The sequence below is a fragment of the Mycteria americana genome, chromosome 1 (genome assembly GCF_035582795.1).
Source record: "Mycteria americana isolate JAX WOST 10 ecotype Jacksonville Zoo and Gardens chromosome 1, USCA_MyAme_1.0, whole genome shotgun sequence".
NCBI lineage: Eukaryota > Metazoa > Chordata > Aves > Ciconiiformes > Ciconiidae > Mycteria > Mycteria americana.
In genome coordinates, this window is record NC_134365.1 from 28331378 (window position 1) to 28348005 (window position 16628).

General features: G+C 44.4%; 1 protein-coding gene across 12 annotated transcripts in view; it reads right to left on the reverse strand.

Annotated features, from left to right (window-relative positions):
- Positions 1 to 9317, reverse strand: part of ST7 (suppression of tumorigenicity 7) — a 161523-nt gene extending 152206 nt beyond the window's left edge. For 2 of the 12 annotated variants that reach the window (XM_075493462.1, XM_075493424.1), the window contains exons 1-2: positions 9158 to 9312; positions 4487 to 4679 (exon numbers count right to left, since the gene is read on the reverse strand). Coding sequence is in view for 3 of the 12 variants with exons in the window: in XM_075493403.1 (XP_075349518.1) it covers positions 2878 to 3028 (151 nt within the window). In the remaining 9 variants the exon portion in view is untranslated. Of the gene's footprint in view, positions 1 to 2877; positions 3064 to 4486; positions 4680 to 9157 lie in introns of those variants that run through there. The other 10 variants (XR_012774273.1, XR_012774272.1, XM_075493470.1 and 7 more) reach the window with 9 other exon arrangements.
- Between the last annotated feature and the right edge of the window lie 7311 nt (positions 9318 to 16628).

The following is a 16628-nucleotide window of genomic DNA, read 5'->3' on the forward strand; positions in this document are numbered from 1 at the left end:
ACCTGAGGACCCGCATTTCTCTTACCGGCTGTCTAAGCCTGCGTCAGGTGGTACTGAAAACCAGTTTGTTTGACCTTAATTCACCAACAGATCCAGCTTGTTCTCGGAAAATGCCTAGTCATTGGTTTTAATCACCTTATTATTTCTTTACGTCATGCAGAAGTTTTAGTAGCAACATTTATACTTCTATTTTCCCTGAGATCCATTTGATTAGAATCACATCTGGGGCCAGTTGCTGTGGTACTTTATGAGCAACCTTAACCCACTGACAGTATCCTACTGTGATCAGTTGGGGGAAAAAAAATCCACAGTAAATCAGATGGTTTTTAATCTGTTCACAAAAGCTTTGAAAAACAAAACAAAACAACACCCTCATGCTATTGCCAGTGCTGATTTTTTAATAAACCCCATTTAGGAACAGATGATGCATAAAGGCCATATTGTACCTATTGCTCTTCCCTGGCAACTCATTTTCATCACTCCCTTTGGGACTTACTGGTAATTTCTTCAGTCTTTGTAACCCTCTCAATGCTTTAAAACACACAGGTGTGAAAATCTCTCCGATTTGCAGATTTCATACTGTCATTTTACTCACATTGTGGGACGTTTCAACGAAAACCAAGATGACTCAGCTGAAGACAGCTGGAGTAACATTTCAAATGAGAAAGTGCATCAAGAATTAGCTCGTTCAAACTCAGGAAAAAAATCAGAGGGGTTTGATTAGGTCTCAGACGGACGCCTGCCATTTTTTTCCAACAGTGAAAATGATCCTAAAAAGCATTCTGACATTGTTGCTTGACAACCATGGCCTGCAATGTTTACCTGGGACTTATGTATTACATGTATTGTTAAGAATCAAGCAACAGGAATTACATCCTGTTCTCATCAGTGTGCAGCAATGTCAAAAGAATCAGGATACTTGTTCAAAGACGTATTGAGAAAGTTTGACCAAAATTGTATTTAAAAGCTGTTTGTAATTGTGTTTACTGTCTACGCTTGAAGTGAAAATTGCAGTATGCTGAATCTTTTTTTTTTTTTAATTCTCCTTTGATGCTGGATTTGCCAAAGGCTTATCAAATGAGAACAGGCCAGAGAGACGGGTGAAGAGAGCTCAGATAACATTCGGCTTCCCAGCAGCAGGGATGCCGCATGGGTTACACCTCATCTGCCCCCAAAACAAATAGCCTTCTCCAGTGTGTGTGTGTGTGTGGGGGGGGAAATTAAATGATGGCAGTAGATAGGAAGGAAAAATAAGCAATTTCAAGATAAAGACATAACTGCCCAATTCAGACTGGCTAACACTACATAATTTCATTTGTTTCAGTTTCACATAGATTCAGTATGGTCGTGGCATACTGCTTTAGTGAATCTTAACAGACAAAGCAAAGTCCATCGCAACAGTGATAATCTTCCAGCAAACTTTATCATCATCCACAAGAATAAGCCAACGTCTAATTTTTATCAGAAACATAATAAAAGTTTTAATCCTGTTAAAAAATGCTTAAGCGCAATATAAATTGTACAGGAAAAGATATTAATTCCACTCCATATACTGCCCGAATCCAAGCATATTCCCCATAATAACCAGTCCTTTTTTATCCTCCAAAGAAACCAAGAATTTTCCACAAATCTAATTTTCCTTTGGAATCCCTCATACACGCATATGCCACCTGCTCCTAAGAAAGCTCCCAGAAAGAATGAACCGCCCGGCAACTGCAGATGGGTCTGTATTTGCAGACTTAACTCAGTCTACATCAAAGATAAGCCTGTTACGGAAATGAATTGAGACCAGGCACATACGAGATGTAAATCACTTTTGGTTGTTCCTGACTTAGGGTTGTGAACAAGCTGCACATTTTTGCTCAAGCCCCTGTTATTCTCAAAAGTACGGGCAAAGCATGACATTGTGGGGGGAAACAGCACTTCTGCTATTTATCAGTTATGCAGTAAAGCCAATATAAATAGCTTAAGCCACTACTTGAAGATCAAACGTATAATTCTTTTCTCAAAGAGCCTGCTAGTCAATATGTTGACTCCTTTAGTAAAAGTCCAGTGTGGAATACAACTCCAGGGAACAGCAAGCTTCAGCTAGGGCACAATTTGCCCTATAATCCTAAAGTCATCTTGACTTCTTTACCTCTACTCACAGCACAGAAGAAGAGACAGAGAAGCTCCTCCAGTGCCACCACAGCCCTCACACCCGAGCAGGGAGAAGTAGGGACGCTGGCACAAGGACCAAGCATCCCTCAGGTAGCTCGCTCCAGCAGGCAAAGCAAGCAGGAGAGTGACACGCCACCAGCCAGATCATCTCCCTGCACACCACAAAGCACCCTCGGGGTGACGCTGGGATTTCTACAGCCTGTTCCTGCTGCAGCACGACTCCCTTAAGGCTCCCAGCTCCCGGAGGAAACTCTCAGCTGAGCTCTCCGCGTACCTTCAAGCCCTCCCTTGGCTTAGCTGGACCAAGGCAAGAGTCGCTCCTAAGTTAACGCTGCTCACCCCAACCCTTTACAAAATCCCACCTCGGCTTGCCTCCCACCACCCCGGGCTAAGCCCTAGACGGGAGCGTTTCGGGGAAGGGAAAACCCCGCCACACACACACACACACACACACACACACCGGCCTTAACGGGACGGGACACTCGAGTGCCTCCGCGCCTCACCGCGGGTTTTACGCACATCGCGGAGCGGGGGGGTACGCGCTGCCTGGCCAGCCAGCATCCGAGGGGGCAGCGGCGGGGCTCTCGCCCGCGGGCAGCCCCGCCGTCCCCTTCCCCTTCCCCCGGGGGGCGGCTCCGCCGCCCCCCGGGGGAAGGGGAAGGGGACGGCGGGGCTGCCCGCGGGGGTAAGAGCAGGGAGGGGATGATCGCAGCCTACCTGTGGTTAAATTGTCATTGATCTTCAGGGGCACCCTTAAGATGTAGACCAGGAAGAGCATGATGAAGAACCACAGCGTCCAGAGATAAGTCCAGGACCAGACGATACAAGACTTCAGCTGCTCTAAAAAACCCGTCCCAGCTTCAGCCATGTTTTTGGAGGAGGGAAAAAAAAAAGGGGGGGGGGGGGGGGGAGAAAAAGCAAAAAAAAAAAAAAAACCACAACAACCCTGCTCTCTGCTGCCACAACCTCTCAGCGTGTATTTGTGGGATGATTCACGCCTCCCCGACTCGGCTCTGGTTCTTCCCCTCCCGCCGCACGCACCGCCCGGCGCGGGGCGCGGCCCGGCCCCGGGGCGCTGCGGGTCCCCCCGGGGCGCTGCCGGTTCTCCCCCGCCCTCGCCTCGCCGTGTCCGCAGCGTTCCGAGACGGCCCACGCCGAGGGCTGGCCCGCTAAAATGGACTCCTCCGAGCTCCCCTCGCCGCTCCGGCTGAGCGGGTGGGTTTGTAGGCAAAGCCACCTCCGTAGCGACTCGCCCCCCCCCCCCCCCGCCTCGAGGGGGCGGGGAAGGGAGAGCGGAGCCCAGAAATCGCGTTCCGGCGGTCCTCAAGCCCGGGGGACAGACAGACAGACACAGACACAGACACACGTGCTGCGGTGGCAGCTCCGGACCTGCCCCCAGCCCCGCTCGGCTCCCCGGCCGAACGGCGCTGCCGGCGCTGGCGGCAGCTGCATGATGAAATGCGGGGAAACAGCGAGAGGCTGCGGAGAAGAAGGGGAAAAAATAAAGAAGGAAGACAGAAAACAAACAAACAAAAAAAGCCGTGCAACTTTTTTCACGTCTTTGCGATTTTGAAGAAGAATTTCAGGCGGTGTTTTCACCATGCAGCAGGACTTTTAAGCCTAAAAATGGCTCACGGAGGATGGGGTTTTTTTTGCAGTTTACTTGCCTAAGCGTCTTGCTAGGATAATATCACAGGCGTAAACCTACAATTTTGCTTGTGCGTATTTGTGTGTACAATGCCCAGCAGAGTCCTGAACTGTAAAACTCTCCCCCCCCCCGCCTTGGAAGATACTATATGGCATGAGAAACTGCGTGTCTTATTAAAACAGCGTCGATAACATGTAATCGTCAAGTCACAAAATTGTACTTTCGTGAAATGCATTTTTCTTCTTCCGTGACTCTCTCGATGAGGTATTTCTTCATGAAACAAGATTTGTCAACAGAATGTGACAAAAAAGCAGAGGCCAGTTAACGCGACTGATCGCTGCTTTTTTCCATGTTACACGAGTTACGTACATTTAAGCAGACGTGCACTATACATTGCGGTTTGTTTGGATCTCTCTCCTTCTGTGTTTCCACAATCTGTTTGGAGTGGGATAATACTTTCCAGCATCTTAAGAAACAGGTAGTATTTCTTAAGCAGTACCAAAAGAACAAAACAATCCTGGAGAATTTTTCCAGCTGGTAATAGCCACCCTGTCCTGGGATTTTCTGGTCTGCCAATGAAAAAGTCATCACGGAGAAAAACGTAGTAGCTTTTCCAGAATGTTTACAGTATCTAAAGACATTAAACCAAAACCAATCTGTAGTCATACAAATTGATACCTTCTCGTACAGTAGCAAAAGCACCAAGATTCACAAATTTTTTCTTCCAGGCTATGCTATGGGACTTGAAGCTGGGAGCGGAAACTTGAAGCTGGCTGTGCCTTGTGCAACCGAAGATGGCAGGATCTGCTGATTAAGGGACCGTGGTCCCTATATTGGAATACTGGTGCAAGGATGACAAAAGTTTTTCCTGCTAAAACATCACAAAACTTTTAAAATTAGAATATACAGATGGCCTTTAACTACAAAAAGGTCATTTATAGTTTAATTACATACCAAAGAAAACCACATTTCAAATATTTCAGCTTCCCCTTCCAGTTATAAAGGCCAGAAATACTTAACACGTAAGTCACATCTGAAAAAAGTCAACATTATTCCATCATGCAGTTAATTATAAATCAAAATATTCATCTCATATTCTCTTATGTATTAGTAAAAACCCCAAGACACTAAGCAATTTTTTCACTTTTATAGATTTTCTTCTCCATATTTTACTTTTCAGAATATTATGGCTCATATTATAAAACTAACTGTCATCAACAGACGTGGTTTTCGGGGCTTTTTGAAATTTATTTTTATAAGCAACTTCTCCTTTTCATTCTGTTAAGCTGTCTTTGATTGAAAGACTGGAGTGGACTGTGTTGGTTTCTTCAGCCATGCTTCCTTTATATCCCCTATATTACTAGAAGACCAAAACAGTGTGAACTGTGCCCACTTAAAGCACAGTTATTAATTTTGCGCCTTTCTTCCTTTAAGCACCACTGTTTCTTCTTCCCATGGAATTACAGCAGTTACTAATATTTTGCCATAATTTGATGCATTTGACTCCTAGATCTCCAACGTTTCTACAGTGAGCATAAAGTATTTAAAAACCAAGCTGCCAACCAAGTCCAGCTCTTCAGGCTCTCAGTAGCACACTCCAATGGACTTCCCATTGGGTGCTACACACAAAAGATGATGATGATGATGATGATGATGATGATGATGATGATAATAATAATAATAATAATAATAATAATAATAATAATAATAAAGGAAAGAAAAAGCACGTGTCCAAACCCAAATGTTTGCAAGAGGTGAAGAGCAATTACCCGTTAGGATATCTTGACTCATGACTAGCTTGGTGCACTCATATGCCAAATTACATTTCTGTCGTCCCTGTTAAAGAAGCACCTAAGCTGACATTCAAGACAAGTTCACAGCTCGGGCTCTGTTTAACACAAATGATCTCTCCTCTTTTCAATTCTATGTGAAAGGAGTGCCAAGTACTAACACAAAGCCTTAAAACATGCATTTCACAAGTCAAAGAAGCAAACTGTCAGTACTATGAAGAGACACGATTTTATTAAGTGTCATCTGGCTCCAGGCACTCATTTGCTAACTCAAGACAAAACAGAGTACAGCTGAAGTGATCACTGGACAAAAAACGTTTTGAAAAGAGTCTTTTACCTTTCTGCTAAGATTTTCCACTCAATTATCTCACTCCTTTAAGTGTTTTCTCGCACAACCCCGCAGTTCCTACCTCAAAATAATACCTATAAGTGCAAACACTACTAATTTGTTTGCCATAAACCGAGTTCAGGATTCCTAGTTTCTCATACGACTGTTGGTGACTTTGCTAAATGAAATCAGGAAGTAGAAGCTATGACAGTTACTAAACTGTCAAGTACAGCGAAGTTACTGGTTTTTTCCAGAAGAAAGAAACGCTCTTGACCTTGGGTCCTGGCAAGTAAGAAAGAATAGATGGGACCACTATGCAGCAAAAGTCTAGTCTGAAAATTCTGCCCACCCGATCTTTTTATGGGTCAAGATCCAAAGTAGTGGGGTTTTTAATGTTGTTGTTTTTTTTTTTTAAATAAACCTTAAAATATCTTCTGTCTGAACATTTCAGAGATCAATAACTTCTTCTAGGCCCACAATGTATAATCCCCTTGGAGCCCAGCTATAAAATAAGATTGCATCAGGTTTCTTGGCAGCCGAGAGATGGCCAGGCGAGGATGTTCAGAGGACGGGGACGTTTGTCAAGGACGTTCAGAAAGGGCACGAACGAGACCCACATTGGCTCCAGACATCTGTGAGCACTGGGGAGCGTTGTCAGCTTGGTTCAAAGGAGCCTGACATCCCCCTGGCCTTCAGCTGATGCCTGGTTAGCAACTGAATCCAGCTAAGCAGTGTTATGCCAACACCTTTTAATCTAGATACCTATTAAACAACAATATATGTACGTATGCACCTTTTAAACATATCAGATGCATATTAAACAATATCAGGGATGAACTGGAGATGGCAGTCTAAACTGAGATCAGTGATGGTGAGAAACAGTATGCCAATGTGAGCGAAAGCACTGGAGGAGAGTTCATAGGATCCCTTACCCAGCACTTTTCAGACATGCCAAAGTCTGAATAAAATGGCTTAAACACATATGAAAAACCTGTTTTCAGCTAAAGCACACGGTCTTTGGTCACAGCCCAGAGAACTGAAAATATGCTAAGAAAGACTGAAATAAAAATCCATGCTTAATTTACAATTTAATCGATGTATTTTCATTAAAACAAAGATATTTCAAAAGTATGCAACTACAGACTTCTGAACAGTGTGCCCAGGCTGAAGATTCTGTTCGCCATCTTAAAAGTGAGGTATTACGGTATTACAGGAATATTCTTCAGCTTAAAGGAAGACAGTAATATTTAAAGCTATGTCACCATATGTCACCATTACTAATGAGGAAAAGTCAAATAAGCATTCACATGCCTCCAGCACCGCTTGTCAATAAGCTTAAAAAAATCATCTTCCTTATCACTTCCAAAGCAGTATGAAGGTGGGAACATGGGGATGCAGCTCTGCCTGTTTTATCGGTTCAGAAAGCAGCGGAGCTGAGTTTGAGGGAGCTGAATCTTCAGATTCCCAGAGATCTGCTTAGACTGAAGGAGGATGGAGAAAACAGTGAGAAGGCAAACTCCCCTAAACCCACGGGTTGTCCATGGGCATGGGGACTCTGCCAGAAAACAGGGTGACGTAGAACGTGTCTGGGCAGTTGTAGGGGAGGGAGGAGAGACCGCCTGAAAGTTGTTTTAAGATCTTCACTGACAAGAAAATCAACTAACCAGCTGCCTTAATTGCAAGACAAGTCATGAAAACTGAGTTAGAACTGGCTCAGTTAAGAATCAGAAGTCAATGCAAAGATAGGGCAAAGAAAGGTGTTACCAAATAGTTGGTGCAACTCAGAGCAGTGTTTCAGTACTGTCAGGTAGTGTTCGAAATAAATCTCAACCAGAAAAAAAACTGAAACCCCAAAACAAAAAAAAAAATCAACCCAAACCTGTTTTCTTCTTTTGCTTTTTTGCCTAACAAATGATTTTTCTCCCTAAAAATGAGATGGGAATTCCACCCTGACCATCAGCACGCTTAGGTGTCAGTGCAGGGCATCCCAAACACACACTTGCTAAAGCACATTGAAATTTTTTTTCTTTTTTTTAAATCCATGGAAATATCCCCCAGTAGCACTTACATATTTTTATGAAGTAGGTCGACACACACATTCATTGAGGCATTTTATGAAGATCCTTTATAAAAATCAGGTGGTGGACCAAGACACGTGAGTATTTGTACAAGATGGTACGTGCTTAGGATTCATAAAGGAATCACGCAAGCTGCGAGGCTGGCCCCTGGTCAAAAAAGAGCTCTCGGGAAGTCAGAGTCTGCAGTCTGCATCCACACATGTTCTGTACGTCACGGGAGGCAAACAAGGCTGTGGGAGAAACGGGGAGGCAGAGACAGATGGCGAAAAGCCTGGAGGGAACCAGCGCTGGTTTCTCCCTCCCCCATTTATGTCAAGGAAAAGGACAAGAGCTCCGCTCCCCACATCTCTGCCTTGGGCTGAAGCCAAACAGTAAATCTGCCTTTTTTTTTTTGTAAGGAGATGCATTTGTGGGTGCAGGAGATGGAGAGAACATGGAATTTTCACTGTTCAGGATCTTGTCCTGTTTTTCTTAAGAAAAAAGATGTTGAGAGCAGCCTTTAATTTGCTGAGCATTGATACTATATTTAATAAACAAACCTTTTTAAGAGAGAAAAAGGTCTCAACTCCTCTCCTCTGAATTCTGCAATTAACAGAGCATAGTTTACTTTTCCCCTATCATTTATCAACACAGCATCTTTACCAGCTACATATCGGTAGAAACACAGAAATCCACTGACAGTTACATTTTACTTAATCTCCAGAAATTCAGATGAAGGAAATCGAGCAGTCACAGTGCTGGGTCACGTACAGATAATTATTGCTGCTTGAGCCTGGCAACTATGACGGAGGATAAGAACAGCTCTGACTGCAGGCAGGCGGGGATGGAGCAAGCAGCACAGCCTGTGCCATGGAAGCAGGTAGCATCCCAATGGCACACAATTTCCTTATATCACAGCTAGATTTGGCTCCTGAGCCAAATCTTGTTAAACCTTTGCAAAATCAAGTACCAAAATATCCTTTTGCCTTGCCTGATGCAATTCTTTCCTCCTTGGCCTGCTTGTCTCGCCTCTTCACATCCATCCAGTAATCACTGCTGAGAAAACCTCTCTCTGCACACCATGGAGCCCCCATCTTCTTTCCCTCTCCACAGATGAAGGTCTCCATGAGGTCTCGTCTTTAAATTCGGGCTACAGAACAATTGTCTGTCTCACCTGTTAGCTTCATCGTACCCTACTTTCTTCCCTCCTTTGCTCTTCAGTCTGGTTTGCTTGATCTATATTCTTGCTGGTTCACGGCATTCTCTCTTCTGCACCCAGCAGTCGTTCTTCACATCCAAATTCCTTTCTCACAGCATCCTGTCACTCAGTCCGTCCTGCCTCCCCTTTTAGTAATGATGCAATCACTATCCCAAATTACATTTACCTTACTATATTTAGGTTATAGTATTGTGGAAAAAGGAGGAACATATTTTGCTGATGCATAGTGAGAAAATGTACCCAATAATCTCTGCCTAAACAGAAAGCCTTGTTGATAACCCTGATGTAGTCCGTTAAGGAGAAAGAGAGTTCTGGAAAGGAAAAACCACGATGGCTGTTTCTTGAGTAAAAGTGGCCTGGCAGCAAAAGTGACATTTCAGAGTAAGCCTGGCCTAAGACTTAAGCTAATCCACTCTCCAAATGCTCATGAAGCAGCAGAATAACCCCACGGGCAGTGTTTCTCACTTCCGAGGTGGCTGGGGAATGCAGCCCTGGTCTATAAAACATTTCTTGTTCAGTTAGCAGGAGCTGACAGACCCTGCAGCCTGTCTCGGGCCCTGTGTGGGCAGGTGATGGGTCCAGGAAAGGGAGAATGAAGCTTGCCACTGGAACAGATACCTAGGTTGCCCAACATCCTAAAACAAAGCTCAGTGTTAATTGTTGGTGCCAACCTCCCACCTTGCGTTGAAGTGGGATGCTCACATTTGTTACCTGAACCATGTTTCAAGAAGAAATTTCATTAATTTCACATTAATTTCAGGCCTTCCTTCCCCTCTTAATATAATCTGAATATTACATTAATATTAATCTGAATAGTTCATATCTCTCCTTTTCTACATTATTCGAATAGGCTGGGTGCTCTTTAGCTAAACTCAGACCTAGGTGAACTCTACATTATAGATTTGCTTTTATATAAAATTTTAATATTTCAGCCTCCTTCTGATCGTGAAGAACGCAGAAGAGTAACACGATGGAGTCCCACCTGGTCTGAGAAGATTCTCTTTCTTGTCACACCTGCTAGTGTTGGTAAGCCCAAAGTGAAGTGACTTTCCCTGTGATAAATTACTGCCAGCTTACATCCCGCTTACTATCTCTTATCATACAGCTCCAAATTTACTGCACAGCCCAGCATAGTTGGGCAGCCTTAGCCGAGACTGTTACACCCGTAGGGGCGAGGTGGGTGCCTGCAGCCCCAGGAAGCACCGTGCATCTCTCACATACCCCACCGGCTTCTTGAGAACAAGGCGTGGTTGTACTCGAGCACCGGTTAACACCCGCAGTCCCATTATTCAGTACGTATCCCCAGCCCTATTTGCTACCTATTATTGAGATCCTGCTATGCATACGGTATTATTCATTCCCTGATGGCTTCTTTCATGACACTTGCCACTACAGTACCAAGTACTTCATAGACATCATATGGACTTTTTCCATAATCTCTTTTGCAAACCAAAAGCTGTGATGGAGAAGGAATAACACTAAGCATAGTCACTAATATGGGATCTTGTGCATCGCTGAATACTCACGACATCATACTTGTTTAACTCCAGCCTGACATCACTTTGAAACAACGAGTGCTTCTGCACATCTGGGTTTCTCTGGGCAAAGCACGCCCCAAGGTGAGGAACACGAGCAGACCCATAGCACAGGAGGACTGTAAGGAGCATTAAATGGAGGCAAAATTCTCCTAAATCCCCACAGCTGCTGCTGCCTGGGGAACAGGGTGGTGGCCCTGCAGCCGTAGGGCGAGCAGAATGCTGCAGCGGCTGGGAGAGGGCACCAAGGCCAGGGCAGCAGGCCCAGGTCTGGAGCCAAAAACGCTTTGCAATGGCTCTGAATACATAAACGGAGCATAGCAGTACTTACACCGGAGCTTTATACGGATGCAGACTGTGAGAGGAGGGCCTGGGTGCTGCTGGCCGCTTCCTCTCTGACTTGTTCTCCTTGCCAAACAGCGATCACGCAAGGCAGCCCGCGCTGCCCTCCCGCAGCCTCTCACGACAGGCGCGACAGAGGCGACTTGCCCAGCGTCAGGGGTGCTCTGCGCGCCCGGGAGAGCGAGGCTTGCAGGTGGCAGTTCCCTGAGCGGCTTTCAATCCCTTCCCTTCTCAATATACCCTGCCCTTGCTGCACATTGTCCCTTAGAAACAGGACTCGTTTTAATTCCTGCTATTTAGCCATTTTCAGAAAGGAAGAGAAGACTTTCTTCTGCTTCCCCCATTGCTTTTACTAGAGATACTTGTATCTTTTTCTTGCCCTCCCACCCCCCCGAAAATTAGCTGTTAGGCCCTTTCCGTCCTGAGCTATAGACTGTTCCCAAAGGCTTTATCTTTTCTATTTTGCACTTTTATCTTCTGTGCGGAGGAGATTTTAAATCCTTGGGAACCCCTCTCCTACAGGCTAGCCCAAGTCTGCTCTGGCTAATTGGTTTTAACGGCATACCTTCCCCTCTGCTGTTCTAACGGGAATTCTTCTGTCCCATCTCGGTTCCAGACAAACATCTGATGAATCCTCATTTACATTTGACTCCAGCATGGGCTCACTTCACTTTCTGCTTAGACACAATCAGTGCAGCTAAAGAAGCCAGTTTGTCTTCATCCTGCTGACTGAATCAGTTGCTCTGCACGGCAGCAGGGAAGAACAAGATGAAAACCCTGGTGGGTGAGCAGGGAGCTTCACCCATTCTTTCCCCTCAGCATTTCCTAACCCTGCTGGCAGGCACAAATGGCCATATTGAAGGGTTTTTTCCTTAAATTTCATCAATAGACTATGAGAGGTTCTGAGCAAAGGACATAGTAACGGTTGCTGCTCCCATGTTTTCATCTTTTGTGGTGATCTCCACCACCAAAGATGGCCATGTGATTGTAGCAAACCCATCATGTGCAGTGAAAATCCGCTGTTATAGATAACCTTGGAACCTCTTCCAGTGGGTCTGTTACTTTGTGGGTAACTTTGATTTTTCCCAGAACAATGATCCTTGGCTGTGGGATCGTCAAGGTTGCATCTGCTACTGCCCCGTTTCTCAACCTTGTCATCGTCTGTGTTTTGACACCAGGCACTGGGTTACCACACTGTGTCAGCAGCTACAATTTGGATAGCAACTTTACTACGTCTGGAAGGATCTTATCAGGAGGGTGAAGTATCAGGTAGCTGGATTTATTCTTTGGGAAATTACGTACTGGCACTCTCTACCTTCTCCATTTACATTCAGGTAGAGTAACTCTGGTCACACTAACCGCTGGTAGGACTGCAAGGCACACAGTACCCAGCTGAAAGAGCTAAGGAGGTAGACAAGTTCTTAAATGGAAGATGATGGCTCACTAAGTTTAGTAATGAACTGGGAGAGGACACCTACTCGTTACTGACTTTAACAGATTCTTTTGCACCCAGAGAATCAGTTATGTAGCAACCTCTGCCTTCGCCTGGCAGCAAAGCCCTGGAACAGGAGCAGCACTTCAATTCTTCATGAGCATATGGCATTTACTTTCTTAGCAGCATCTCTCAGGTCTAGTCTTCTGCAATTGAGCTGGCTCCTGGCATCTGTGACAGCTAAAGGACTCTTCATACTCGGTACACACCTACAGGAACTTTAATGACACTTTAATGACTTTGAATGACACAGGCTTTTCTGATACTCTCTGAGAAGTTCTGGCTAGCTTGGTGGAGGATAGTACCTATCCTACGCACAGAACTGTTGGGACATACAGAAAATGCTTGCACGGATGTTACACCAGCTACCATCCAGTCTTCACCAGTGCATGGCAGGAGCGGTGAGATGCACTTCAGCGCTTCTGAAAACAGGACAAGTCATCCTCCCAGACCCCTAGCTTAGGCTGCCTTGTCAACTCTGACTGATCATAGATTCCTTTTCTTTTCCTCCACGTAGAAAATAGGTAGGAAAAAAAAGCATATAGCACAAGAGAGGGCGGCGCATTTCACCTCCTCAGTTTTGACTGACACCAATGCCTACAAGGTACTGCTAAACAAACTGCCTGCTGTTGGCACAAATATCCCAGATACCAAGGATCCAGCTCGTCACCCTGGATAAGCTCACAGCAGCCCTTGAGACTTCATTCCAGGATGGCTCTTAGCTCAAAATCCATTTGCTGGCTGGTCCACATCATGAGGATACAGAACAGTCTCATTTTTGTACACTCCCAGTGCCTACTTTGTCAGTAGAGAAGGATAACATCAGGCACACATACCTAGCTTGGGTTTTTTTCCCCTCCTTAATTTAGCATGGGCTTTAAAATTATAACAGAAATCTTCTAATTGCTGATGAAGACAATGCTAGAGAATATTGTAGCATTCAAGGCCAGATTCTAGCAAAAGGAAATCCAAGTATTATGTCAATGTCATCATAGCCTGCAATATCACAAGGACCAAAATAAACAATATGCAGAGAAAAACAAGCTTCTCAAAATGAACAGAAACCAAAAAGCAGGATTTAGAGAAATGACTTAAAGTATTGGATTTCACATAGAAATTAGAGTTGCTGGATCCAGTCTTTAGCCTAAAAAGCTACAGTCTGGAGACACTCTTCAAATACATAAAACATGTTGCAAAGAAAATGGGAACAAGCTGTTCTGTATGCCCACAGCTAAGATAAAAAGAGGTTCAGATCCAGCAAGGAAGATCTAACTTTCCCTAATATCCACCTTAAGATTAATAATACCAAAGCCCTATCAGAGCTTGGAGAGGAGGGGAAATCTTTATCATTAGCAATTTCTTTCAGAGCAGACAAGTCTCTGTCCTGCCACGTACAGTTGAGATGTAGCTGATCCTGCCACACTGTGGAATAAAAAACAAGATGAGCTTTTGCTTTCCATTCAAGGATTTCAGGATTTCTAACACCACTACTGTTCAGAAATCTTCCAGTTGAATACCTGAACTTTGCAGTCTTTAACCACAACTGGTTTTGGGCCAATCATGGTGTTGCTACCTCATGTTCCTATTTTTACAACGAAGTGAAAGACTTGCAAAGCTTACCAGTTTTACAGCATCCGAAAGCTGGTTTAACAACGCAGCGTCATGTGAAAAGAAAGAAGGAAGCAGATGTTTCTTCCTGCTATTTAGTTTAAAACTGCTAAGAGCTCTTGAAAGCTCAGATTTCTATTCCAGCTGCTTGTGCAGGTATTAACCTCAAATGTCACAGCAAAGTTGAAAATATATTAAAAAAATCTGTTCATCTTTTGAATATTGATTTATTTTGTAAGCAGCTTACTCCTTTTCCAAGCCTCCTTCCCTAATTTCCAAGTTATGTGGAAGTTATTACTGCACGGTTAGACCAACAAAGAGAAACAGGTGCTAGGTCACTATACAAATAGCAGGTTACTCCAGAAGGGTCACCCAGGCATTTGGGGCAGCATCCTCCGGAGTTCCGACTGGGTTAAGACAGACTGCGCTGGGACGGGAAGAACAGCTTGAGCAAGGCTTGCAGCACGCCATCGCCATTCGCAAGGCACAGGTTCAGGAACAGCCCGCGTACCCAGACGGGCGGGCAGCAGAGGCTGTAGCTCGCAGGCACTGGGTACCAAAGACTTCTGTTGTGAGCGCTCCGACAGCCTCCATCAGACCTGCGCTGCCGGAGTGCAACTTTAATTCAGCTGCACCTTTCCTCAGAGCTGCAGCATCAGGCTCCCACTCTCCAGGCTGAACAGGAGCCTTGGCTGAGTAGGAACACATGGCACCTTTCTTCCTTAAGGAAGATCGTAACGGATCGCATTCTTGTACCTCTGACAATCTTACTGACACATCTTGTGTTACAACTGGATGCACTGCTGTACCTGGTGGGAAAGGGCAGCATGATGGCATCCCAAAGCCCAGGGCTGATATTTGGGCCCCTTGCTGCATGATTGGCCCTTCTGGCACCTTCACAGCACAGCAAGAATTTGAACGTTTCTGCCTTTGGGCACCTAACTTTTCATAGCCAGCTTCTGCAATGGATGCCCAGTCTGAGACAATACACACCACCACCCAGTACCCAAGAAAGCCAGCACACTGGGCAAGGAGGCAGCTCAAGCACGCAGAAGGAAAACACTTTAAATCCACTGCAGCCCAACAGAATGAAAGGTAAGTATTTTTCCTGCACTTGAGAGCTTGTGGCTGTGATTTTTCAGTTAGGTTCATAAACACTTTATTTGCAAAAGAGGAGATAGCCTGGTTTTCTCTTAGCCAGCTGTAAGAACATTTGCTCCAGGGAGATTGAGTCCCTTCTTTACCTCATGGGACCAAAACTCTCTTCTCTACATCTGAGGAAAGTAGCCTAGGTTCCAGATGTACCACGAGAGGTAACTTGCCTTAGCAGGCTGTTGCACTGTAATTGGCAATCCCTCTGAGGACCTTTTTTACTTGCTAAGAAAGAGATTGTGAGCATGTTTTTCTGAACCCCTCCTCACAACCCTGCTTGTCTTGCTTTCATAATGTTGTGCCAAAGCTGTAGCTCAGCCTTCTACATTATCATTCCTAAGTAATTTCTGAAATAATCTTGAAAGGTAACTCAAACTTTGAGTTGCACACTAGGAAACTACTTATTAAAGGAAGCACTCGCAATTCTTTCACTGATGTCTACAGTAGCCGTACTCAGCATACACCTGACATTTAAAATATTAAGCACATTTAAATACAAAACTGAAATGAGTATTTACTACAAGTCGTTATTAGCATGTGGTGGTGTCCCCCGCAAACCAACGAACTAAATACTACTTCAGCAGGCACATTTACAGCCCTGTAAGCTGGAAGTTGTTTCAGATCTGAAGTTATTTCAAACTACAGCTAGTCCGGCATAAGTCCCTACGTGCTCCTCTTAAGAGGAAAAAACCTAACAGATTTGTCCCTGCATGACTTTATTGATTTACAAGGAAAAGATGGACAGAAAAGTCTAAACGTGTTTAGAGAATATATCCTTTAAGGTGATGATTACCGCTCTTATCCTCTTTTGTGATGAGCACATGGATAATATCATGCTGAGCAATACCTGTTACAGGTAAGCCAACCAGTAGCAGAGGAAAATATTGCTCATAAAAAACCCACCAAGTATTAAGCATTCATTTTCACAGAAGGAATAAAGTACATATTCATGGTTCCTTTCCTTTAGCTGTGGAAAAAATTGACTTTTTGTTTAAATCTGATGCAAATTTTCACCTTTCAAAAAAAAAAAAAAAAAAGAGTTCAGAGTTGACACTGTCACACAGAAATTGACACTTCTTCAAGGTTATGAACAAACTAAGTTTAATCTAAACCTAGTTTACAGTTGCATCAGAGGAAGAACAGTTTCAGTCTTTCCAGTAAACGAATGCAACAGAAGCTATGTCTGTGTCGCCAAATAATTCAGAACAATAGGAGTGAATCCATGGAATCAAACAGTTGATGTTCAACCTCTACACCTACAGTATATACAGTCTGGAAATTTGAAGGTCAGGTTTAG